Source organism: Hypanus sabinus, chromosome X1 (assembly GCF_030144855.1).
Source record: "Hypanus sabinus isolate sHypSab1 chromosome X1, sHypSab1.hap1, whole genome shotgun sequence".
NCBI classification, from domain to species: domain Eukaryota; kingdom Metazoa; phylum Chordata; class Chondrichthyes; order Myliobatiformes; family Dasyatidae; genus Hypanus; species Hypanus sabinus.
In genome coordinates, this window is record NC_082738.1 from 65,127,477 (window position 1) to 65,154,228 (window position 26,752).

At 41.8% G+C, this 26,752-nt stretch overlaps 1 protein-coding gene across 1 annotated transcript in view; it reads left to right on the forward strand.

The window, feature by feature from the left end:
- The window catches only part of cwc25 (CWC25 spliceosome associated protein homolog), a 46,847-nt gene extending 27,652 nt beyond the window's left edge, over positions 1 to 19,195 (forward strand). Inside the window, exons 9-10 of the mRNA XM_059956670.1 lie at positions 3,623 to 3,784; positions 16,873 to 19,195. Of these exons, the coding sequence (XP_059812653.1) occupies positions 3,623 to 3,784; positions 16,873 to 16,987 (277 nt within the window). The 3' untranslated portion in view covers positions 16,988 to 19,195. The remainder of the gene's footprint in view (positions 1 to 3,622; positions 3,785 to 16,872) is intronic.
- Positions 19,196 to 26,752: the final 7,557 nt, after the last annotated feature.

Consider the following 26,752-nt stretch of genomic DNA (forward strand, 5'->3'; position numbering starts at 1 on the left):
ATAGTAATGATCTTTCAAGAATCAATAGATCCTAGCATGGTTCCAGAGGAATGGAAAATTGCAAATGTCATTCTATTCTTCCAAGAGTAGAGAGCGACAGAAGGATAAATTATAGACCAAGCAACACACAAAATGCTGGAGGAATTCAGCAGCCCAGGCAGCATCTACGGAAAAGAGTACAGTCGATGTTTTGGGCTGAGACATTGACTGTACTCTTCCATAGATGCTGCATGGCCTACTGAGTTCCTCCAGCATTTTGTGTCTGTTGCTTGGATTTCTAGCATCTGCACATTTTCACTTGTTTGAAATTATAGACCAGTTAGTCTGACCTCAGTGGTTGGGAAGATGTTGGAATCAATTGTCAAGGATGTGGTTTTGGCGTACTTGTAGGCCTATGATAATACAGGCTAAAGTCAGCATAGTTTCTTTAAGGGAAAATCTTGCCTGACAAATCTTTTGGAGTTCTATGAAGAAATAACAAGCAGGATAGACAAAGGTGGATGCCGTGTACTTGGATTTTCAGAAGGCCTTTGACAAGTGTCACACATTAAACTGCTTAACAAGTTAAAAGCCCGAGGTATTACAGGAAAGGTACTAGCGTGGATAAAGCAGTGGGTGATTGGCAGGAGGCAAAGAGTGAGAATAAAGGAAGCCTTTTCTGGTTGGTTGCCAGTGACCAGTGGTGTTTCATGTAGGTCTGAGTTGAGACTGCTGCTTTTTGCGATACACCAATAATTTGGATGTTGGAATTGATGGCTTGTGGCCTTGTTTGTGGATGATACGAAGATAGGTGGAGGGGCAGGTTTTTGATGGAGCAGAGAGGCTACAGAAGGACAGACAGATTAGGAGAATGGGGAAAGTGGGAGAACTAAAAACATAGGCTATTTTCTGATTGGAGAGAAAATTCAAAAATCTGACTTGGATTCCTTGTGCAGGATTCCCTAAAAGTTAACTTGCTGATTAAGTTGGTTGTAAGGAATGCAAGTGTAATGTTAGTATTCATTTCAAGAGGACTGATATATAAAAACAAGGATGTAATGTTAAGGTTTTAAAGGCACGGGTGAGGCCTCATTTAGAGTATTGTGAGCAATTTTGGGCCCCTTATCTATGAAAGGATGTGCTGACATTGGAGAGGCTTCAGAGGAGGTTCACGAAAATAATTGCTGGATTGAAAGACTTATCATATGAAGAGCGTTTGATGGTTCTGGACCTATACTCACTGGAATTCAGAAGAATGAAGGGGGCAGGGGGAATCTCACTGAAACCTATAGAATGTTGAAAGGCCTCAATAGAATGGATGTGGAGAGGATGTTTCCTATGGTGGGCGAGCCCAGGACCAGAGGGCACAGCCTCAGAATCGAGGGATGTCCACTTAGAACGGAGATGAGGAAGAATTTCTTTAGCCAGAGAGTGGTGGATCTGTGGGATTTGTTGCCAAAGGCAGCTGTGGAAGTCAAGTTATTGGATGTATTTTAGGGAGAGGTTGATAGACTCTTGATTAGTCAGGGAATGAAGAATTACAGGGAGAAGGCAGGAGCTTGGGGCTCAGAGGGAAATAGATCAGCCGTGATGAAATGGGCCAAATGGCCTAATTCTGCTCCTATATCTTATGGTCTTAATGATGTTGGTCCAAGGCATAAAAAAAAAGATTGTGAAACCCTGATCTAGAGAGTATAGGCCTCATCTTTTACATCAGGATAGTGGAGAAATTATAGCAGCCTGCTTCACAGTTTACTGCTTTGTGTTTTGCTAATTTTACACTCATTTAACGTCTTATTGCAGGAAAAACTAGCATGTTATCGACACACCAACTTCTTGCTGATATTGGGAGATCTTCATTGATATCTGTTACTTCGTTAGAATCGCAACTATTCTGCCCATCATAATTGTTTGTGAGATTATCACTTTTGGGGAGTCTAGGACCAGAGGCCACAACCTCAGAATAGAGGATGTCCCTTTAGAAAAGAGATGAGGAGAAGTTTCTTTAGCCAAAGGATGGTGAATCTTGTGGAGGCCAAGTCATTGGGTATATTTAAAGCAGAGGTTGATTGACACCCTTAAATCAAGAATCTAAAGTTACAGGGAGAAGGCAGGAGAGTGGGTTTGAGAGGGATAATAATCAGACATAATGGAATGGCAGAGCAGACCCAATGAGCTGAGTGGCCTAATTCTGCCCCTATGTCTTATGGCCTTTTGCTTTAGGTTAGAATCAATGAACATTACAGGACAACACAACTATTTAGCCCATCATAATTGTTTAGAACATAGAATAGTACAGCACATTACAGGCCCTTTGGCCCACAATGTTGTGCCGACCCTCAAACCCTGCCTCCCATATAACCTCCCACCTTAAATTCCTCCATATACCTGTCTAGTAGTCTCTTAAACTTCACTAGTGTATCTGCCTCCACCACTGACTCAGGCAGTGCATTCCACACACCAACCACTCTCTGAGTGAAAAACCTTCCTCTAATATCCCCCTTGAACTTCCCTCCCCTTAACTTAAAACCATGTCCTCTTGTACTGAGCAGTGGTGCCCTGGGGAAGAGGCGCTGGCTGTCCACTCTGTCTATTCCTCTTAATATCTTGTATACCTCTATCATGTCTCCTCTCATCCTCCTCCTCTCCAAAGAGTAAAGCCCTAGCTCCTTTAATCTCTGATCATAATCCATACTCTCTAAACCAGGCAGCATCCTGGTAAATCTCCTCTGTACCCTTTCCAATGCCTCCACATCCTTCCTATAGTGAGGCGACCAGAACTGGGCACAGTACTCCAAGTGTGGCCTAACTAGAGTTTTATAGAGCTGCATCATTACATCGCATCTCTTAAACTCTATCCCTCGACTTATGAAAGCTAACAACCCATAAGTTTTCTTAACTACCCTATCTACCTGTGAGGCAACTTTCAGGGATCCGTGGACATGTGCCCCCAGATCTCCCTGCTCCTCCACACTACCAAGTATCCTGCCATTTACTTTGTACTCTGCCTTGGAGTTTGTCCTTCCAAAGTGTAGCACCTCACACTTCTCCGGGTTGAACTCCCATCTGCCACTGCTCAGCCCACTTCTGCATCCTATCAATGTCTCTCTGCAATCTTTGACAATCCTCTACACTATCTACAACACCACTAATCCTTGTGTCATCTGCAAACTTGCCAACCCACCCTTCTACCCCCACATCCAGGTCATTAATAAAATTCATGAAAAGTAGAGGTCCGAGAACAGATCCTTGTGGAACACCACTAGTCACAACCCTCCAATCTGAATGTACTCCCTCCACCACAACCCTCTGTCTTCTGCAGGCAAACCAATTCTGAATCCACCTGGCCAAACTTCCCTGGATCCCATGCCTTCTGACTTTCTGAATAAGCCTACCATGTTTGGGAGAGGTTATCACTGTTTCAGATTTTATGCTGGAAATGGTGCTTTGTTTTCCTTGACAAGGTGTATGGTGTGAGAATCCTGAATAGAATATGCAGATATGGGTGGGACGGCGTAGAGTTGACCAGTTGTTACTTTGCTGCAGGCTGTGAGGACAAATGGCCTTTATGTGTTGCCATTAACAATAGCCACCCCTACCCCAGTGAGACCCAATTCCATGAATATGCCTGGATTTTTTACAGAAAACTTTCTGCAGAGGAGCTCGAACGCAAACGGTTAGAGATGATGGAGAATGCAAAGTGGAGGGATCAAGTTCGCCAGTGCAATATTAAGCGGTACAAAGAGGAGGATGAAATGGAGCAAGAACGAGAGAAAAGGGATAAAGGGGAAGCAAAATTCCTTCAGTAAGTATTATGTTTTAGTATTGTATTTACCCAAGTTACACTTGTGATTTTAGCCCAACATTTACTTTTCACTATTTGTTATAATTGTTTCATGATAAGACCTTTAACCTTTGCCACCCTTACTGATCAAGAATCTATCATCTTCTGCTGTAAATATACCCAATGACTTGGCCTCTACTACCCTATTTGACAATGAATTCCACAGATTTACCAGAGTCTGGCTAATTTCTCCTCCTCTGTTCTAAAGGGATGATAACTAGTCTCAGGACCAGATTGTGCTTCACATAGCAGACAAAAAAAATCTTGAGTGGCAAAACAATCTACTGGAGAAACTCAATGGGTGGAGCAGCATCTGTGGGGGTGAAAATAATTGTCAATGTTTCGTGTTGAAACCGTGCATCAGGACTGCGAGTGGAGAGGGAAGTAGCCAGTAAGCTCTCTTTGCTCTTAGTGTTCTTATGCAGGGCTTTGACCTGAAACATCAATGTATTCTTTCCCTCCACAGATGCTCCTCAACCCACTGAGAGTTCCTCCAGCAGATTGTTGCTCCAAAAAATCTTGTGGCTGCAAAAGTCAGCATCTACATTCTCTTGTGTCTTATTAGAAAGGACCTTGTTAGACTATTTAATCACAATTAAAGAACTTCCAAGTTCAGGTTTATTGTCATTTGATTATAAATATTTCCATCTAAACAAATCAATGTTCCTGCAGACCATGGTGCACCCACTAAACATGTATCACACTCATCAAATAAACCAAACTATTACCATAAATAAGTTAATTAAAAAAATTCAAAGTTTAAGTAGTGCACAGTTAAGTAAACAGTAAATAGTAAGCAGGATAGTAAACAGCTTGCTGTCCTAGTGATGAGACTTCAGTGGTGGTAGGGTATTTGTTAGTCTCACAGCCTGAGGGAAGAAGCTGTTGCCCAGTCTGGCAGACTTAGTCCTGATGCTTCTGTACCACCTTCCTAACAGTAGTGGGTAAGAGAGATTGTGAGATGGGTAGTAGGTATCCTCAACAAAGCTTCTGGCACTTTGTCTGGAATATTCCTGATAAATGTCACAAATAGCTGGGAGGGAGACTCTTATGATTCTCAAAGCAATTTTTGCTATTGCGAAGGCCAATGTCAGTTTGCATTGCCTGGCAGGCAGATGAGAAAGGAAGCAAGAAAATCTGAAAATCAAAGTCAACTTTATTGTCACATGCATGAAAAATTTACTTGGAGCAGCATTGCAGGCACATAGCGTTTACAACATCTGCAAGAAAAAACAAAGTAAGCATATGGTAAATAGTATAAGAGGGAACACAATTAGAACAGTAAAAAGGAAAACTGCATTATGGTGCAAAGTGTTCATTGTGTAATGATTAGATTTGTGCAGGTTGGTTCAAGAGTCAAATGGTTGAAGGGAAGTAGTAGTTCTGAACTTGGTGGTGTGGGACTTCAGGCTTCTGCACCTGATACCTGATGGTAGCTGTGAGAAAAAGTAAGGCCCGGATGATGGGGATCTTTGATAGATGTTTCCTCCTTGAAGTAGCGCCTCATGTAGATATGACCAATGGCAGGGAGGGATGTGTCAGTGATGTAATTGGCTGAGTCCACTACTCTATGGAGCTTCTTGAGTTCCTACATATTTGATTTGCCATATCAGATCATTATGCATCCAGAGTGATACTTCAACAATACATCTGAAGTTTGTTAGAGTACTCGATGACAAACTGAACGTTCCCAACCTTTTAAGAAAGTAAAGATACTGCCACACCTTCCTTGTGATTGTATCTACATGCTGGGCCCAGGGCAGGTCATCTGAAATGTTAACGCCCAGGAATTTAAAGCTGCCAACCCTCTCCACTGCCAATCCCCCAATGTAGAGTGGCACATGTTTGCTCTCCTTTCCATTCCTAGAGTCAACATTCAGCTGTTTAGATTTACTGACATTGGGAAGTTGTTGTGGCACCACTTAACCAGATGCCCTATCTCGCTCCTAGTTGCCTACTCATCACTACCTGTGATTTGTCCACGGGTTGGACAGGATCTCAATGGAATTAATGTTTTGGATCCATGAAAGAATCATGGAATTATTATCTGATAGAAGGCATCCGCTTGGCTCGTGTGGTTCTGGTAGAGAAAATCCATCAACCCCTTCCTCTGTTCTTCCTCATACCCGATTGTCTTTATGATTATTCCCTCTCAAATTAGACCACACTTGGAGAGTATTGTGTGCAGTTATGGTCACCATTCTATAGGCAAAATGGGGTTAAGCTACAGTGGTGCAAAAAAGATTCGCAAGGATGTTATGTGGATTTGAGGAATGTCACCTTGTATGATGGAGATGTTTGAGTTCTTGTGATCCCTTAGCTCTGGGTAGGGTCACCCTTGGCGGTCAGGTCAAGCAGGACATTCCAAAGAGCAATCCAACCAAGACCTCACCGGTGGAGCTAGTAGATAATGTTGATGGCAGTGAAGGTGGAGGAAGGTTGCAGTACTGAACGGTCCCCAGTCTTGCACTCCATGACACTAGGCGAGGGGGACCAATGTCCTGGCAGGGAGGCTTGCTAAGGCTATTGGGGAGAGTTTAAACTAGAATCGCTGGGGGGTGGGAACTGAACTGAAGAGACAGAGGAAGGGGCACTTGGCTCATAAATTGAGAAAGTTTGTAGACAGTGTGAGAGGGAGAATAGGTAGGTGATAGAGAAGGGATACGCTCAGACTGATGGTTTGAGATGTGTGTATTTTAATGCAAGGAGTGTCATGCACAAAGCGGATGAACTTAAAGGTGTGGATCAGTACTTGGAGCTATGATATTGTGGCCATTACAGAGACTTGGATGGCTCAGGGGCAGGAATGGCTACTTAGAGTTCCAGGCTTTAGATGTTTCAGAAAGGACAAGGAGAGAGGCAAAAGAGGTGGGGGGCATGGCACTGCTGATCAGAGATAGTGTCACGGCTGCAGAAAAGGACGAAGTCATGGAGGGATTGTCTACTGACTCACTGGGTGGAAGTTAGGAACAGCAAGGGGTCAATATCAATACTGGGTGTTTTTTTAATAGACCACCCAATAGTAACAGGGGCATTGAGGAGCAGATAGGGAGACAGATTCTGGAAAGATGCAATAATAACAGGGTTGTTGAGGTGGGAGATTTTAATTTCTCCAGTATTGATTGGCATCTCCCTCGAGCAAGGGGGTTAGATGGGGTGGAATTTGTTAGGTGTGTTCAGGAAGGTTTCCTGACACAATATGTAGATAAGCCTACAAGAGGAGAGGCTGTACTTGATCTGGTATTGGGAAATGAACCTGGTCAGGTGTCAGATCTCTCAGTGGGAGAGCATTTTGCAGATAGTGATCACAATTCTTTCTCCTTTACCGTAGCATTGGAGAGGGATAGGAGCAGACAAGTTAGGAAAGCATTTAATTGGAGTAAGGGGAAATGTGAAGCTATCAGGCAGGAACTTGGAAGCATAAATTGAGAACAGATGTTCTCTGGGAAATGTACAGCAGAAATGTGGCAAGTGTTCAGAGGATATTTGCATAGCGTTCTGCATAGGTACATTCCAATGAGACAGGGAAAGGATGGTAGGGTATAGGAACCATGGTGTACAAAGGCTGTTGAAAATCTAATCAAGAAGAAAAAGGCTTAGGAAAGGTTCAAAAAACTAGGTAATGATAGAAATCTAGAAGATTATAAGCTAGCAGGAAGGAGCTTAGGAATTAAATGAGGAGAGCCAGAAGGGGCCATGAGAAGGCCTTGGCGAGGAGGATTAAAGAAAACCACAAGGCATTCTACAGGTATGCGATGAGCAAGAGGATAAAACGTGAGAGAATAGGACCAATCAAGTGTGACAGTGGAGGAGATAGCAGAGATGCTTAATGAATACGTTGCTTCAGTATTCACTACTGTTACATACTCGTGACACATGACAGTGGAGCCCTTGTCATGTGACTGGGGTTGAAGCTGTACTGGACTTGAGGTGATGGTCTTGTGATGGTGGAATGACGTCATTTTCCCGCCAGTAGAGATCATGTGACAGGTTTTTTTTTACAAGTTATAAAAGGTAGACCCCACCCTGTGAGGAGGGGCAGTTCGTGGCTGGATTTGCCAGGTTGACTTCATGCCACTGCGTGTTTTAAGTGATGACGCAGTTTAGTTAAAGGATGAAGTTTTTATTTAATGCCTAAAGTTTAAAAGGTCATTGCCAGCAGGTTCTTTATGATTCTGCTAGTTCAAAATTAGTGGAGAGTGAAGATCGAGGAGAATCGCTTTCTACGGTGAAACGGGTTTCGACCTTTGTTTGATCCTTATTCGGAAGGATTTCGTTGACTATCTTCGTGTTAATCCCTGGGTTTACCAGAAAGGATTGAGGATAGTGTGGAAGGAAAGGTCAGTGCCTTTAAGCCGTTCTGTTTCGTGAATTCTTCGTGGGAAGTTCGACGTCGGGGATCGAAGCCAAGCGACGTGAAAGAGAATTTAAATCGTCCTATAAAGTCTCTCCTTTTAAAATGGACTGTGAGCATATCGAACTTTTGGCAATACCACTTTAAAGAACTGTTTTTGGCAATGCCACTTTTAAGAACTGTTTTTGCAATATCACTTTAAGAACTGTTTGGGCTGCCGCTCAGCAGCTGTTTCCGGTTGCGTTAGTGTTTGTTTACTTTTGGGGGGGTTTGTTTTCTGTGTTTAATAAACGTGTTGTTTGTTATAAAAAACCCTTGCCGAACTCATATATTTATTGTTGCCTGAATACGTAACACTACAGAAAAAGACCATGGCAGTTGTAGGGATGACTTGCAGTGGACTGAAAAGCTTGAGAATATAGACATTAAGAAAGAGGATGTGCTGGAGCTTTTGGAAAGCATCAAGTTGGATAAGTCTCTGGGACTGAACAACTGAACAAGATGTATCCCAGGCTACTGTGGGAGGCGAGGGAGGAGATTGCTGAGCCTCTAGCAATGACCTTTGCATCATCAATGGGGACAGGAAGGGCTCCAGAGGATTGGAGGGTTGCAGATGTTGTTCCCTTATTGAAAAAAGGGAGTAGAGATAGCCCAGGAAATTATAGACCAGTGAATCTTCGTCAGTCATTGATAACTTGATGGAAAAGATCCTGAGAGGTAGAATTTATGAACATTTGGAGAGGCATAATATGATTAGGAATAGTCAGCATGGTTTTGTCAAAGGCCTGATTGAATTTTTTGAGGATGTGACTAAACATCTTGATGAAGGAAGAGAAGTAGATGTAGTGTATATGGATTTCAGCAAGGCATTTGATAAGGTACCCCATGCAAGGCTTATTGAGAAAGTAAGGAGGCATGGGATCCAAGGGGACATTGCTTTGTGGATTCGGGATTGGTTTTCCCACAGAAGGCAAAGAGTGGTTGTAGACGGGTCATATTCTGTATGGCGTTTGATGACCAGTGGTGTGCTTCAGGGATCTGTTCTGGGACCCTTACTCTTCGTGATTTTTATAAATGACCTGGATGAGGAAGTGAAAGGATGGATTGTAAATTTGTTGATGACACAAAAATTGGGGGTGTTGTGGATAGTGTGGAGGGCTGTTAGTGGTTACAGCGGGACATTGATAGGATGCAAAACTGGGCTGGGAAGTAGCAGATGGAGTTTAACCCAGATAAATGTGAGGTGGTTCATTTTGATAGGTCAAATATGGCAGAATATAGTATTAATGGTAAGACTCTTGGCAGTGTGGAAGGCATTGATCGTGTGGTTCATCAGAGGCTTTTTCCTAGGGCTGAAATGGCTAACATGAGAGGGCATAGTTTTAAGGTGCTTGGAACTAGGTACAGAAGAGATGTATGGGGTAATTTTTTTACTCAGAGTGGTGAGTGCGTGGAATGGGCTGCCGGCAATGGTGGTGGGGGCGGATGTAATATCGTCTTTCAAGAGACTGCTGGATAGATACATGGAGCTTAGAAAAATAGTGGGCTATGGGTAACCCGAGGTAATTTCTAAATAAGTACATGTTTGGCACAGCATTGTGGGCCGAAGGGCCTGTATGTGCTGTAGGTTTTCTGTCTTTGTTTAGACACTGACCCCAATCTATCAAGGACTGTGCTGCCCATGCATCAGCCTCCCCGCATTAAAACTTTCACCCACAAGTGTTTGCCATTACAGCAGTCACCCCTTGGGAGAACATCATACTTGACTCTAGGGATCGCACTTCTACGTGGATTGGAGGGCTTGAATTTGGTGGATCTGTTTTCCAGCAAAGAAGGTTGAAGGTGATACAGTTGAACTTTATAAAATCTGTAATGTTTGTTAATGCTGCACAGTGGGGTTTAAACTAGAGATGCAGGGTGATGGGAACCAGAGTGTTTGAACAGTTAATGGAGAGGTTATGGAGGCAGATGTTGGTAAGAATTCCGACAAAGTCAGAAAGCAAAAGGTTGAGCATGGTGTGACTTGTATCCTGAGCTGCAGATATTTCAATGCAATAAGTATTGTTGGAAAGGCGAGTGATCGTGCTGAAGATAAGCTAGCAGGTTTACAAACAGGCAATGTGTCGTGAGGAGAGGCTGTTGAAAGGGCAAAATTGCAGTCAATGGGATGAGTTGAAATGTAAAAGGCAGAAAATAATTGAATAGGACTGAAGTGGTATTTGAATGCATACAGAATAAGGTAGATGGACTTGCAGCATAGTTGCAGATTGACATGTATGATGTTGTAGGCATCACTTAATCATGACTGAAAGAAGATTATGGCTGGGATATTAATGTCCAAAGATACACATTATATCAAACGGACAGCTAGGAAGGCAGAGGGGTGGCGTTGCTCTGTGGATTAAAAAAATGAAATCAGATCATTAGAAAGAGGTGACATATGGTCAGAAGGTGTTGAACCATTGTGGATAGAACTAAGGAATTGCAAGGATAAAAAGATCCTGATGGGATTTGTATACAGACCCACAAACAGTAGTCAGGATGTGGCCTACAAGTTACAACGGGGTAGAAAATGCATGCCAAAAGGACTTCATTTTACAGGTAGATTGGGAAAATCAGGTTGGTGCTGAATTCCAGGAGGGGGAATTTCTAGAGTGCCTACAAGGTGGCTTTTTAGAGCAGCTTGTGGTTGAATCCACTAAGGCAGTGGTCCCCAACCACCAGGCTGCAAAGTATGTGCTACCGGGCCACAAGGAAATGATATGATTTGCCGGTATGAATCGATATGAGTCTGCTGCAGTGCTTCATACCACCAGATCATATCGTTTCCTCGCGGCCCGGTTTCACATGCTTTGCAGCCCAGTGGTTGGGGACCACTGCACTAACGGATCAGCTGTTCTGGATTGGGTGTGTGCAATGAAACAGAACTGCTAAGAGAGCTTAAGGTAAAAGATCATAATATGATTGAATTCATCCTGAAATTTGAGAATGAGAAGCTAAATTCAAATGTATCAGTATTACAGTGCAATAAAGGGAATTACAAAGGCATGAGAGAAGAGCTGGCCAAAATTGATTGGGAAAAAACACTGGCAGGGTTGACAGCAGAGCACCAATGGCTGGAATTTCTTGAAGCACTTCAGAAGACGCAGGATATGTACATCCCAAAGAAGCAATATTCTAAAGGCAAAATGATTCAACCATGGCTAATAAGAGAAGTCAAAGCAAAGCCAGAGGGCATATAATACAGCAAAAATTAGTGGGAAGTTAGAGAATTGGGAAGCTTTTTAAAAGCAACAGAAGGCAACTAAAAAATCATAAAGAAGGAAACGATGGAATATGAAGGTAAGCTAGCCATAATATTAAGAGGATGGCAAAAATTTCTTCAGATATATGAAAATAAGAGAGCTGAGAGTAGATAACAGACTGCTGAAAACGGGAGAGACAGTAATGAGGGACAAGAAAACGATGGACGAACTGAATAAGTATTTTGTATCAGTCTTCACTGTAGAAGACACTGGCAGAATGGTGGAAGTTTCAGATGTCAGGGGTCATGAAGTGTGTGAAGTTACCATAACTAGAGAGAAGGTTCTTAGGAAACTGAAAGGTCTAAAGGCAGATAAGTCACCTGGACCAAATTGTACACCCCAGGGTTTTGAAAGAGGTGGCTGTCGAGATTGTGGAAACATTTGTAATGATCTTTCTAAAATCACGAGGATTTGGAATGGCTCCAGAAGACTGCAAAATTGCAAATGTCCCTCCACTCTTAAAGAAGGAAGAGAAGCAGAAGAAAGGAAACTATAAGCCAGTTAATCTGATCTTAGTGCTTGGGAAGATGTTGGAGTTGATTATTAAGGATGAGCTCTTAGGGTACATGGAGGCACATGATCAAATCGATCAAATCAAATAGTTTCCTCAAGGGAAAATGTTGCCTGAGAAATCTGTTGGAATTCTTTGAAGAAAGAACAAGCAGGATAGACAAAGGAGAGAGAATCAGTTGATGTTGTGTACTTGGATTTTCAGAAGGCCTTTGACAAGGTGCCACTCATGAGCCTGCTTCACAAGCTATGAGCCCGTGGTATTGCAGGAAAGATTCTGGCATGGATAAAGCAATGGCTGATTGGCAGGAGATAAAGAGTGGGAATAAAGGGATCCTTTTCTGGTTGGCTGCTGATGACAGCGTTGGGACTAATTCTTTTTGCGTTATATGTCAATGCTTTGGATGTTGGATTTAATGGCTTTGTTGCAAAGTTTGTAGATGATACGAAGACAGGTGAAGGGGCAGGTAGTTTTGAGGAAGTAGAGAGGCTACAGAAGGACTTAGACAGATGAGGAGAATGGGCATAGAAATGGCAGTGGGAATACAGTGTTGGGAAGTGTATGGTCATGCACTTTGTAGAAGAAATGAAAGGATAGACTATTTTTTAACTGAAGCGCAGAGGGAGTTGTGAGTCCTTGTGCAGGATTCCCTAAAAGTTAATTTGGAGGTTGTGGTGAGGAAAGCAAATGCAATGTTAACATTCTTTTCAAGAGGACTAGAATGTAAAAGCAAGGATTTAATGTGGAGACTTCATAAAGCACTTTTAAGGCCTCATGGAGCATTGTGGATCCCTTATCTTAGAAAGGACGTGCTGAAGCTGGAGAGGTTTAAAGGAGGTTCACGAAAATGATCCCAGGATTGAATGGCTTGTCACATGAAGAGCATTTGATGTTCTGGACCTGTATTCATTAGAATTCAGGAGAATGAGAGATGACCTCATTAAAGCATAGAAATATGGAAATCTACAGCACATTACAGGCTCTTCAGCCCACAATTTTGTACAGACCATGTAACTTACTCTAGAAACTGCCTAGAATTTCCCTACCACATAGCCCTCTATTTTTTTTTTGAAGCTCCATGTACCTATCTAAGAGTCTCTTAAAGACCCTATTGTATTCACCTCCAGTTCCTTTGCTGGCAGTGCATTCCACGCAATCACCACTCTGTGTACCCACCAACCTATCGAATGGTGAAAGGCCTTGAAAGAGTGGATGTGGAGAGGATGTTTCCGATGCTGGAAGAGGCTAATTCCAGAGGGCGGAGCCTCAGAGTAGAGGGGCATATTTCTAGAATGGAGATGAGGAGAAATTTCTTTACAGTGGTGAATCTATGGAATCTTTGCCACAGGCAACAGTGGAGGACGTCTTATTGTATATTTAAGGCAGAGAGTGATAGATTCTTAATTGAATGAAGGGATACAGGGAGAAGGCAGAGATTGGGGCTGAGGAGAAAATTAATGATATGGCAGAGTAGACTCGATAGGCCAAATGGCCAAATTCTGCTCTGTTATCTTATAGTCTAAAAATGACACAGAAAATGCTGGAAGAACTCAGAAGGCCAGGATCTATGGAAAAGAGTACAGTCAAAGTTTTGGGCCAAGACCCCTTCATCAGAATTTCAAGCAACTGCAGATGTTCTCTTGTGTATAAAATTGAGTTGCATAGATAGGGTAGATTGCTAGTGTCTGTTTCCTGTGGTAGGAACAAATGAAATTAGAGAGTATAGGTTTAAGGTGAGAGGAGAGGTTATAAAGGGATCTGAGAGATAAATTTTTAACACAAATTGTGGTTGGCATCTGGATTGAGGTGGTGGAGGAAGAAACAGTAACAACATTAAAAAGCTATCTGCCCAGATATTGGAATGGGCTGAGCATAGAGGCATAAGGCAAGAAAGATTACTATACTTGGGCACAATGGTTGGCATAAATATAGTGGACTAGCTACATTAAACCTGCTCTCTCACCTGAAACTTGCGCTCTCTACTTTTTCTTATCCCTGACATGGGGAACAGGTACTCCCTTCTCTTACCTCAGTCATGTCACCTTTGAGCTACCTTTCCTCCAGGGAAAACAGACCCAGCCCATCCAATCTCTGCTGATAATTCAAGCCCTCCAGTATATATTTACATGTATTAATTATTTGCTGTGGTTTGTTGCTCAGGGTGTGACATGTAACAAAAAAAAATACAACTATTATAAAGAATTGTATAAAAAATAAAGTTTGAGATAAAGTACGGATATGGAATAAAGTATGCATAAATACCGGCATGTATTTATAATGTAACAGCTTTATAACAATTCTGTTAGTGTTTATAGTGGAGTAAAGTGACAGGGGTAATATATACATGGGGTGGGGGTGCTAACTAGAATGGTTGATCAGATTAGCTGCCTGGGGGAAGAAGCTTTTAAGATGGCATTAAGTTTTCATTTTAATAGCCCTTAGAGCTATCCAGAAGGGAGCTTTTGGAAGACAGTTTGCCATGTGGGTAGTGTCCACAATGATTTTTCCTACCTGCTTCTGTCTTAGACGCAAACACATCCTGCAGTGATGGCAGATTGCAGCCATTCTGCTGATCTGACAGTTCACTGTAGTTTTGTATGAAACCGCCTCTTACTGGGTGTCTCTGGAAATGCAGCTCGTTAGGCCTTCGCTAACAGCCACTGGATTCTGTGACAAGAAACCCACCTTTCTCAGGCTTCACATGTCTAGGGTGTATATGACTTTGGTCCCACCAAATCCATGAGGTTGTGATGTCTTGCCTACCCAAACCCTGGTTTGTGTGAATGCTGTATGATTTACTGCCCCTGGCAATCACCCATTGGCAGGAAATAACAGATTGTGCACTGCATACAATTAACAAGTATATTTAAGAATGTTAACTTAAGCAAGCAGTTACTAAGAGAAAGAAAAAACAAAAAGGGCCCATTATACTTAAACAGTCAAATATGCATGGTGGAGCTCAAATCTTGAACTTGTCTGTAACACATGCTGAACCCTTCTGAGTGTCACTCAAAATTCATCTTGATCAAACAGACTCTCCCATGGGAGTATTGGTCCTTTCTCCTCAAAGCCATTCATTTACACAAATCACCTTGTGCAACAAGGACAGCAGCCTCCATCATCTTCCCTCCCGTCTTCTCCCAGCTCCCACCAACCAAGATCACTGCCCCACATTCTCTAGAACCTTCTCCCAATTCTGCCATCCTGATTGGCTAACACCACACTCCTAAGTTGAAAAACAAGCCTCTTATTTCAGCTCAAACCCAAACAGGCCGAAAGCAGAAAAGACTGCTCTCACAGAACTGCTAAAATGAAATACCTACAGTATAGCAGGGCATTAATTGTACATTGTGAGAGGATGCTGCACCAAACCAGACAGTAGCAGCTGATGTGAGGATGCTTTGTGTGATGGGATCTGTAACATCTTTTAATCTTTTCTGCATTCTCACTAACTTAACCTACTGAAGGCTCTGGTTTTATTTTAATCATCACTACAGTCATCTTGTATCGTTTGACAAATCCCCTCTCCGCCTTCTTCAAGCAGCCCCAGCTTCTTGTATTTGAAAGCATTTATTCCTGGAACCATTTGAGTTTATCTCTTCTGCACTCTGCCAGGTTACAAGGCTCTGAGTTATAGGGAGAGGTTGGGAAAGCTATGACTTTATTGATTGGAACATAGGAGATTCAGGGGTGACATTGTAGAGATGCACAAGATAAACTTATACCCTCTATCTTTTAGTTCCCCTTCCTTGGCAACTGAAAACTAAAGGGCATAGGTTTAAGGTGAGAGTGAAAGATTTAAATAGGATGTGAGGGAGAATGTCAGATTAGGAGAATGGGTAAAGAAGTGACAGATGGACAGTGCAGGGAAGTGTACGGCCATGAACTTTGGTAGAAGGAATAAAGGCATTGAATATTTTCGAAACAGGGAGAAAATTCAAAGACACTTGAATCCTCATGTAGGATCCCCTAAAGATTAACTTGCAGGTTTAGTTGATGTCAGGAAGGCAAATGCAATGTTAACATTCATTCTGAGATGACTAGAATATGTAAAGCTGATGCTTTATAAGCCATTGATCAGACTGTATGGAGTATGGGAGAAGTTTTAGGTCCCTTTTCTGTGCTGGCATTGGAGAGGGTTCAGAGGAGGCTGACGAGAATGATCCTAGTTGACAACAATGAAATTGTTAGCATATGAGGAGCATTTGATGGCTTGGCCTTGTACTCGCTGGAGTTTAAAAGAGTGAAGGGTGGGGAACTCATAGAAACCTATTGAAAGGCCTTAGGAAGGGCATCAAAGGTTACGGGATGAATACAGGAGAATGGGTTTGAGAGGAATAATAAATCAATTATGGAATGGCAGAGTAGACTTGATGGGCTGAATGGCCTAATCCTGTTTTTATGTCTTATGGCCTCAAATGGTGATTACATGGAACAAGTTGCCAGATGAAGTAGTTGAGGCAGATAACAGACTTTTGGATAAGTGCATGGGTACAATGGCCAAAGGTGAGCAGATGGGTATGGACAAGCTGGGCCAAAGGGTCTGCAACACTCACTGCAAACTTCATAACTTTCAGATGTGGTGATCAGAATTTGACCTAGTTGTGGCCCAATCCTCTATCAGTCCCAAGATCCCAAGTGCTTTGACTACTCTCTCAATTTATCAATGTTTGTCTTGCGTACCATTACAAACTCAGGTAGTATTGCCTCTGCTTGGGTGAGACAGGTGTACCAATCATTGTTCTGCATCTGACAATGCTAAAGGCATCTTACATGGATTTGTTGGAGAAAAAGACATTCATTAAAATTTCTTGTGTTCTACATAAGAGTATTGAGAAATTTTGGTTGATAACATTTTTACCTTATTTGTTTCTTTCAGCAAAATGAAACTACAAAGCACTGCTACATCTTCGTTAGAAGACCGTGTGAAACGCAATATTCACTCCATACAGCGGACGCCTGCAGCCTTAGAGAAGAACTTCATGAGGAAGTGAATCGGACTGCAAATATGAACAAGAGCCAAGTTCCTTTCAGAAGACAATTTATGCAAAAACAAAACAGTAGCTGCCAGACTTGCCTTTCCTGGGAGAAGAAATGTCAGGACCTGGAAATCAGTATTACTCAGGGAAATATTCCTAATGCTAATTGATGCTGAGCCCCCCCCCCCCATTTCCCATCAGCAGACAAGTACAACCAAAGATGCTGGTGGAGTTTATGAAGGGTGTCAGTGCAAAAAGGAAACCAACCAAAGGAATTGGGTGACTTGTGTTTGCCCCCCCCCCCCAGCTGAATCTCACTGTGCTGCTTTGCCCAGGGTAAGGGACAGGGTATCAATGTTTCATTATTAATATGTGCTAGCCCCATTAAGGTAAACATTGATGAGCAGGTAAACCTGAGGCAGTTATATTTTCATATGATGTGGAAGGAAGGTATTTGACCCATCGAGTCTATGTCAGCTCTGAATAATCCCATTTTCCATTAATGTTTTCTGTAACCACATTTCCATCAATTTTTTCACCCATGTAATTTTTAACATTGCCCGGTTGAACTACCACTTACACATCTTTGGTGTGGTAGAATGCTGGAGTCCTGGGGAGTGGGATAAACCAATGTAGCCACAGGAAGATCATGCAAACTCCACACAGCCAGCACCCAAAGGCAGCATTAAATCTCGGTTACTGGAGCCATGAGGCAATGGCTCTACTAGCTGTGCCGGTGGGATCTGTTTTTAAATTTCTGTATTTAAAATACAAGTGACAAGTTTATTATATATAGCATGAAAAGAAAGTGCTGGTAATTCCTGGGTCAGGTAACATCTGTGGAGAGAATCTTTGACTCTTCTGAAGATCTGATGCACAGATTCTCTCTTCACAATATCCACGTGGATACTGACAGCATTGACTCTTCAGACTCAGTCTGATCTCTTCCTGGGCATTTTGTACTACTTTGACCCAGAAACCTTGCTTCGATTCACTGAAGAAGAGTTTGAGCTGGGAGACTGCTTACAGTGCACCTTACCTCCACACACTTCTTGAGCACTCTTTTTTGTTTGGTTTCTAGAACTGCAGGTTTTGCTTTGCAGTTGTTTTGATATCAGCCAGTGGTTTCCAGTAGTGTTACACACATGGGTAGTGATGGAGCTAGGCAAACTGTGAATCTCTCTCCAAGTGGCTGAATAAAACCTGTAACTTCAGTATGACTATTGGTGGTGCAAAATTAAGCAGGAAATGTCAGCGCTGAAGTGTTACCAGGTACCTTAAAAATGAGGAGAACTGGAATTGTGCACTGCATATAGATTGATTAACCTATAGGTAGATCCACATGCACATTCAGTTTTGTGATTCCTTTTGCATTCCCTTTTCCCCATTATGGACCTTTTCTCAGCCAGGAGATCTCCCCTCCTCTATATTTCTTGGAAAGATTGTTATTGTTTCCTGGAATTGTCCACTCCCTGCTGAATTTAAGAATTTGTGTGTAAAACTGTTACTGTGCCTCTGTTTACAATAGTGTAAATTGATATTTGTCAAGAATGACTGGGTTTAGTTAACTTGGGGACGTTGCCAAGCAGTAGCTGCCTTTTATTCCATTTGCAGAAATAATACTCACTGCACTTTCTTTCTGCATGTGAAAGTTTCATCTTAAAAACTGCTTTTCACAGCTGCTGTTTAACCTGAGCTTGATACTGCTGTTGCCTGATGTGTACACATAAACACAATCCAGCAGAAGTTGATATAGCAGTAGGAACCAGATCTATTGTGATGATTAATTCACTTGGTCAATTGCCCTGCCTGAAACCAGCAATTTCAGTGCAATGTAACATCAGAGCTTGGCAGCATTAATTTTCTGAATGACTGCTACACCAAGTGGCAGATGTTCACCAACTAATCAGCAGGGAGTTACAGAAGGGCAAATTTTCAGAACGTAGTTATGAGATTGTGTTTCACCAACTTGTATGCAGTGTAAATAATGATCAATTGTATTTGGTTATCAGAAAGGTATCTTCACAGTCAGGTATAACACCTTTGATCTGTTTTGTACAAATTAATCTGTAAATAACCGTGTGATTCATTTGATACTTTTTAATCAAAGAAAAAGTATAAAACTTTTAAGTATTTAGAAAATTTAATGGCAAAATTTTTAATGACCTGATTTTTGTATATTTCAAACCATTAAAAATGCTTTTAAATTGATTTTTTTCTCCTTGTTTTTGCGGTCTGGTCAGTGGCCTGAAATATCAACTGTTTATTCCTCTTCATAGATGCTGCCTGACCTGCTGAGTTCCTCCAGTATTTTGTGTGTTGCTCTGGATTTCCAGCATTTGCACAATCTCATGTATTGGTAGCAATGAATCGCCATATTGTAATAAATGCTTTAAGTATTCAGTATACCAATTACAAAGCAACAGGCAGTAAGGATTTTGTTTGGTCTCAGCAGCTAGAGATCTGATTTATGAGTAGTACTTTGATTTGTGTGTCTTGAGTTACCAACTATGCCTGGTGTGGTGATTGGAGCATCCTGTTGTAATAAAGGGGGGGAAAAGACTTGGATTTAAAACTGTTCCTCCATAATTTCAGCACCTCCCAAAGTATTTTTACAGCCTGTTAAATGCTTTATCATGTGATCACTGCTAGAATACAAACTCCCACAAACAACCATTTATTTTAATGACACACAAAATACTGGTAGAATGCAGCAGGTCATGCAGCATCTATAGGAAGAAGCACCTTCGACATTTCAGGCTGAGACCCTTCATCAGGACGTCCTGATGAAGAGTCTTGGCCTGAAACGTCAACAGTGCTTCTTCCTATAGATGCTGCCTGACCTGCTGCGTTCCACCAGCATTTTGTGTGTGTTGCTTGAATTTCCAGCATCTGCAGATATCTTTGTGTTTTATTTTAGTGAAGTAAGGTTGCAGTTCTATAAAACCCTGGTTAACCCGCTCTTGGATTACTGTGTTCAGTTCTAGTTGACTCATTATAGGGAGGATGTGAAAATTTTAAAGACAGTTCAGAGGAGACTTACCAGGATGCTGCCTGGACTAAAGAGCATGTCTTATGCAGGTAGATTGAGCGAGCTAAGGCTTTTCTCCTTGGAGTGAGGGAGGATGAGAGGTGACTTGATAGAGGTGTACAAGATAAGAGGCATAGATAGAGTAGATAGCCTTAGACTTCTCTAAGGGCAAAATTACAAGATAAGGGGTGGTGGGGGGGGGGGGGGAGATGTCAAAGGTAAGTTCTTTACAGAGAGGTGGATCTGCCACAGTCAAAAGATGTGCTGGTTCCCACTCAAATTCTGTACAGTAATGCATGGAGAAAATGTGTTGGTATTGGTTTTTTACTGTCAAACGTACTGAGATGCATTGAAAAGTGCTTGTTTGTGTACCATCTAGACAGATCATTCCACATATAAGCACTTAAGTATCATCTCTTAATATGTATGCTAATGGCAAAAAGAATCAAAGCGTGTTGAGAGGGCATTGGTCAGAATAAGTGTAAGCGTTACAAGAAAAACTAGGAATGGGGCTGATGAGAATTATAGAAAATCATGGACGGTGAGGGACATCTAACCCGAGAGGGTAAATTTAAAAGAGTCCTTAGAGGTAGCTTTTTCAGTGTGTGGTAGATATATGAAACAAGTTTGTTGACATTTCATCATCATGTGCTGTGGTGGCTGACGTGGAAGATCATGGTCTATGACCATGATTGTTCATGGCAAATTTTTCTACCGTCGTGGTCTGCCATTGCTGCCTTCTGGGCAGTGTCTTTACAAGACGGGTGACCCCAGACATCATCGATACTCTGGAGATTGTCTGCCTGGCATCAGTGATGGCATAACCAGGACTTGTGATCTGCATCAGCTACTCATGTGACCATTCATCACCTGCTCCCATGGTTTCACGTGACCCTGATCGGGGAGGGGGAGGGGCTAAACAGGTCCTATACCCTGCCCAAGGGTGACTGGCAGGCTAGATTCCTTGCCTGTTTATGGAAATAATAACAGCAATAAATATTGTGACAAACATAAAAACAATGGAATGATATAAAGTATAGTGTTGCAATTTTCAGTAGGTATAATTAAATGTTTTAAAGACATTTAGACCAGTAGAGGGATATGAGCCAAATGCTGTAAAGCTAACTTCTGATACAATATTAACAGGTCAGTTATTTGATATGCTAAATGATATTATCCATCTGGTCTGCAAGCTTCCTTGAACTAAGCAACTTAAATCTCCTTGTCTGTTTTGAAACAAGGCAAATTAAATAATCCATTGTCTTTTACTGCACCCTTCAAGCAGCAATGAACAATGTGTAGCGAGCTATATCCTACTTCTATAGATAAAGCGTCTGCTTTCTACAGAGCTTATTTGCAAAGCTGCTGTATAAACAGTACTTTGTTTTAACTTCAAATTAATTACTGCTTGCCATTTACATTAAGAACTGAAAACTGTCTCCCATTTTCAACCAGAAGCTAAACAAGTATTAGTTGGAAGTTTACTTGCGTCTGTTAGATCACGACAAGTGGCAGTTCCTGTGTTCAGAAAGCAAGCTTCACAAAAAATCAAGAGACCCACTGGCCCAGGATGCTAACATCCATCACAAGGAGATGTTTAGGTTTCCTTGAGGTATATAGAAAGTGATTTAAAACTTTATTCTGAAAAATGTTGAATCAATGAATAAAATATGGAGAGAAAATAACATTTGGTAAGTGTTTGTTTTAAGTTTTGCACATTTCGGGATGAAGTACAGAAGTCAAGTTTCTATTAAAGCTAACAATGAAATGAAGTTTCTGAGATATGAAAATGCTTTAAACTACTTGGTATTGTGAATGATTTTGGACACTATTGAGCAATATATAAGCCAAAATCTAAAAATTAAACCAGTTGATTCCAGGTCTTAACTAACATGGATTGATTATCAGCAAATCAGCAAATTTCCTTCTTCATCAGAAGTCTGCTTTGAAACAAGGACAGATCTTTGAAAACAACACTTCAATAAGATAGTGTCTTAAATAACTTAATCACTTATAGTAACACCTGGGAGAGAGAAATTTGTACACCATTTATGATTTGAATGCACAAGAATTTATTAATGCCCTGCTTGATGCATTTAATGAACTTATGTGTTCCCCTGTGTGGTTTTCCTAAACTGAACTTAATCATATTTGTCTGCAATTGTTGCCTGTGTTGATCATCTCCTCTTAATCTTTGACCTCAATGTCTCCACCTGCCTCACTCTTTGATTTCTGACCTTCTATGTCTCCCTTTGTATTTATTTTCCAATTTCACATTGGGTTCTATCATCGGTCTTGACCTTGCTTGTTCTGTGCTGATTTAGAGCCAGCTCGCATCAATGCTTCAGCACCAGATAACACGTGTCTTCTGTAAGCAGTCAGACAGGCAACCTGCAGTGTCTGCATTACACTGACCCACTGTTTCAGATGTTAGCTATACTTAAAACCTTATTTTAAATCCTTTTTAAAAAACGTGTAGTAGTTGGTTAACTTCCTTCCCTGCTTAATAACTGAAGCCAATAATAGCTCTTACATCATTCAGATTCTGTATTACTTTCTGGCTTCTCATGTAGAAAATGCTAATAGACCAGATTTGATCCGTGATGAGTGCTGAGTTGACAGACCTCAGACAACATTAGGGGAAATCTGATCATTGGTCCTGAATTCTGCCTTCTCACATTCCCAGTTTCTTGTGCAACTCTGATTTTCATGACAGTGTTATTGGAAGCTGTGCCCTAAGTGCCCTCGCTGTACTTTTCTGCCTCTCTACCTCTCCTCATTTAAAGATGACACTTTGAAGAACCTTTTTGTATCCTGTCATGTTTGCTTACAGCTCATTGTATTAAGACCATGAGAAATAGGAGCAGAATTGAGCCATTGAGCACATCATAAATGTTCTGCAATTCCACCGTGGCCAATTTATTATCCCTCTCAACCCCATTTTTCTGCCTTCACCCTGTAACCTTTGCTTTAAATATACCTAATGACTTGGCCATCTGTGGTAATGAATTCCTCAGAATCATCACCCTCTGGCTAAAGAAATTTCTCCTCACCTCATCTCAGAATCCTTTTATTCTGAGGCTGTGCTCGCTGGTCCTAGAGTGTTAAAAGCAGACAACTGACAAATAATCTTGTCTTTTTTTAAAAAAAAAGCATCTATGGCAATGTCTGCATTATAACCCATTGACAAATGGTCTTAAATATCAGCCATAAGCTGCCTTCTTGGGCTGCTACAATGCTGCTGGTGAGAGTTCTTCCACAGCGCTGTTACAAGATAGAGCATAGAATTGTACAGCACATGAACAGGCCATTACACCCATGCTATTGTGTTGAACTAATTAAACTGTTAATTAGATGCCTAACCAGATCAATCCCTCTGCTTTCACAAGGTCCATCTCCCTCTAATCTTTGAACATTCATGTGCCTATCTAAGACCCTTAAATATGATTGTATTTGCCTCCAGAAATTTTCTCATTCAGGCCTAAAGATTTAATCTCTGTGGAGGATTTCTTACTCTGGTGGGATAACGTCTTTCCTGACTGGTGGGGGGGGGGGGGCGGTCACTCTGCTTGGTAGGTGAGATGTGGCTGCGAAACAATCTCAGGTTCTGGGACTCCTCTGTGGTGGTTGTAGGAGTTGACTCTGGGACTACAAGAAGTGGGTCTGACAGCTCTGGACTCCTTTCTTCTCTTACAATTGATTTTGCTCTCCACAACTGATCCATGTGTCATCTCCAGATGACATCAGACACAATCTCTACTGTATAGGAGAGTGGTCTAGTTCCAAGTGCCCATTTTTGATCACTTCTGTAGTCCCCTGCCAGGAGCGAAATATTGAACCTCCTTGTTTAGGAGCCCTAATACTTATTCTGAGATTGGTTTTGAGAAGATCCAAGCATGAACGCAAGGGAGGACACAGGAACAGCATAGCAGGTGGGTTGTTGGTTGTGGAGGGTGCTGCATTGCGATATTCAAGGAGGAAATTGGTGAACTTCTGGTTCAGTGTCAATGTAGCGTGTTTTCCTGATATTGCTTTCAGTGCATTCTTTAGACCAGGGGTCGGCAACCTTTACCACTGAAAGAGCCATTTTGACACGTTTCCCACAGAAAAGAAAACACTGGGAGCCACAAAACCCGTTTGACATTTAAAATGAAATAACACTGCATAAACATTTTTTTGCCTTTATGATATGTATAAACAAACTATAATGGGTTGCATTAAGGTGCCTTTCTGTAAATCTCTGGCAAGCACTGTCAACTTGCGCTCGAATGCCAAAATATCCTCCAACATGTGCAGGGCTGTGCGTCCTTTCCCCTGAAGAGCTGTGTTCAGCGTGTTCAGGTGCGCTGTCATGTCTACCATAAAGTGTAGCTTTTCCAGCCACTCTGGCTGTTCCAGCTCAGGAAAGGTGAGCCCTTAGCTGCCCAGGAAAGTTTTCACTTCTTCCAGACACATGACAAAGCATTTCAGCACCTCCCCTCTGGACAGCCACCGGACTTTGTTGTGCAGCAGGAGATCAGAATATGCGCTTTCCAGCTCGTCCAGTAACAAACGGAATTGATGGTGATTTAAACGTTTTGCCATTATTTTATTGACAATCTGAATGACACCATCCATTACTTCTGTGCATTCCGGAGGAAATGTTTGAGCGCACAGTGCCTCTTGGTGCAAGATGCAGTGAAAAGTCAGCAGCTTTCTGTCCAGCGACTTCTGCAGTAAAGCCACAAATCCCTTGTGCGCTCCTGTCATATTTGGTGCCCCATCACTAGCTACTGACACCAGGTGGGTGGTCTTTATTCATTTGGCTCTTAAACAATTCAAGACAGCCTCACAGATCTCCTCCCCCCCGTGTTTGGCCTTTTAGAGGTATCAACTCAATCATTTCTTCCTGTGGCCCGGCAGAACAGCGCTATTTATTCAATATCACCTATGTCTTTAGACTCGTCACAGGCAATCGAGTAGGCTGCAGCTGAATTGATGTCTTTAATTTGCTGTCTTGTGATGTCTTCTGCCATTTTTATGGTTCTGCCTTTGACAGTCTTTGCAGAGAGGGGCATATGCCTGATTTTCTGCACAATTTCACTTTTGTTTTTAAAGTCCGTGAATAGATGTTCTGAAATCTTAATTAAAGATTCTTTTATATATTCACCATTTGTAAACTGCTTCCCGTGCCTGACTATTTCCTGGGTGGCAACAAAACTAGCATATGTAGTTGATTTTCCAGACTTCATCCACTTCTTGAAATGATTTTTGCTCAGATCAACGTTCCACATCAGTTCCGAAACGGCTTTTTTTCTCTCATCTCCAACCAGATCTTTTTGAGCAAAGGCTGCGTGTTTACTCTGGAAATGCCTTGCGACATTTGACTTTTTGTTGTTTGCTAGTTTCTCATTGCATATTAAGCATACCGGTAAACCAGTCTCGTCAGCAATGAAAGCAAATGAATCTGTCCACGTATCATTAAACGTTCTGTTTTCTTCAGTCACTTTTCTTTTTTTAGAATTCTCCATAGTTAGCCTACCTTGGATCGAAAAATTAAAGAAATCGTGCACTGGCAGGTGTCAGGCATTGGCCGTGGTGACGTATATTAATATCGACAAAAACACGTTTTATTTAGATTGTACAAGATCACCATAATCTTCAAATTTAGAATTACTTTTCAAAAACTAACTAACTAACATAAAATATATTTTAATTAAATACTCATCTTTTATTTTCCAAAGCCACAGGGAGCTGCAGCACAGAGACGAAAGAGCGCGTGCGGCTCCGGAGCCGCAGGTTGCCGACCCCTGCTTTAGACTCTGGAAAAACTTTTCCATTTGTAGTTAGGTGATATGGTGTAGATGTAATAAGTCTTATTTTATTCATTTTCAGGAATAACTGAAACGGTTAGACAACAAACTGTGGTCCATTGTCACTGACTAAGTGTTCTGGAACATTAATCCTTGAGAAGAGACTCCAACAGTGTGCAAGGCTATAGTGGAGACTGTTGGGAACACTTCTGGCAACTACTAATGAGAAATTTGTGCCCATGAGTGATCTGGTCAAATTCACATGAATCCTCTGCCAGGGCAATGCAGGCCATTCCCGGGGATGGAGAGGTGTTGCTCTTGGCATCTTCTGAACGTCTTGGCATCTCAAAGTGCACAGCAAGCAGCTTGACCTACTGATCTATCCCAGGCCACCAGACAAAGCATCAATTCAACTTTTTCCATTTTAAACATACATAGATGTAGCATGTAGCTTCTACAACACTTTAGCTCTCAGCTTGGAAACAAACAATTCTCAATCCCCAAATCATTCAGACAAGTTCATCCTGGTGCTGGTAAAAATGTGTGAGCTGGAATTTCTGCTGCACTTTCTAGCTATTTTGGATTACCATGTAGTCCTAAAACAGTGTGGGGTCTTTTCTGGTTTCCTTTTGGATCATCTTTGCCACCCCTGTTCTGGGACCCCCTCTCTTTGTGATTTTTATAAATGACCTGGATGAAGAAGTGGAGGGATGGGTTAGTAAATTTGCTGATGACACAAAGGTTGGATGTGTTGTGGATAGTGTGGAGGGCTGTCAGAGGTTACAGCAGGACATTGATAGGATGCAAAACTGGGCTGAGAAGTGGCAGATGGAGTTCAACCCAGATAAGTGTGAAGTGGTTCATTTTGGTAGGTCAAATATGATGGCAGAATATAGTATTAATGGTAAGACTCTTGCAGTGTGGAGGATCAGAGGGATCTTGGGGTCTGAGTCCATA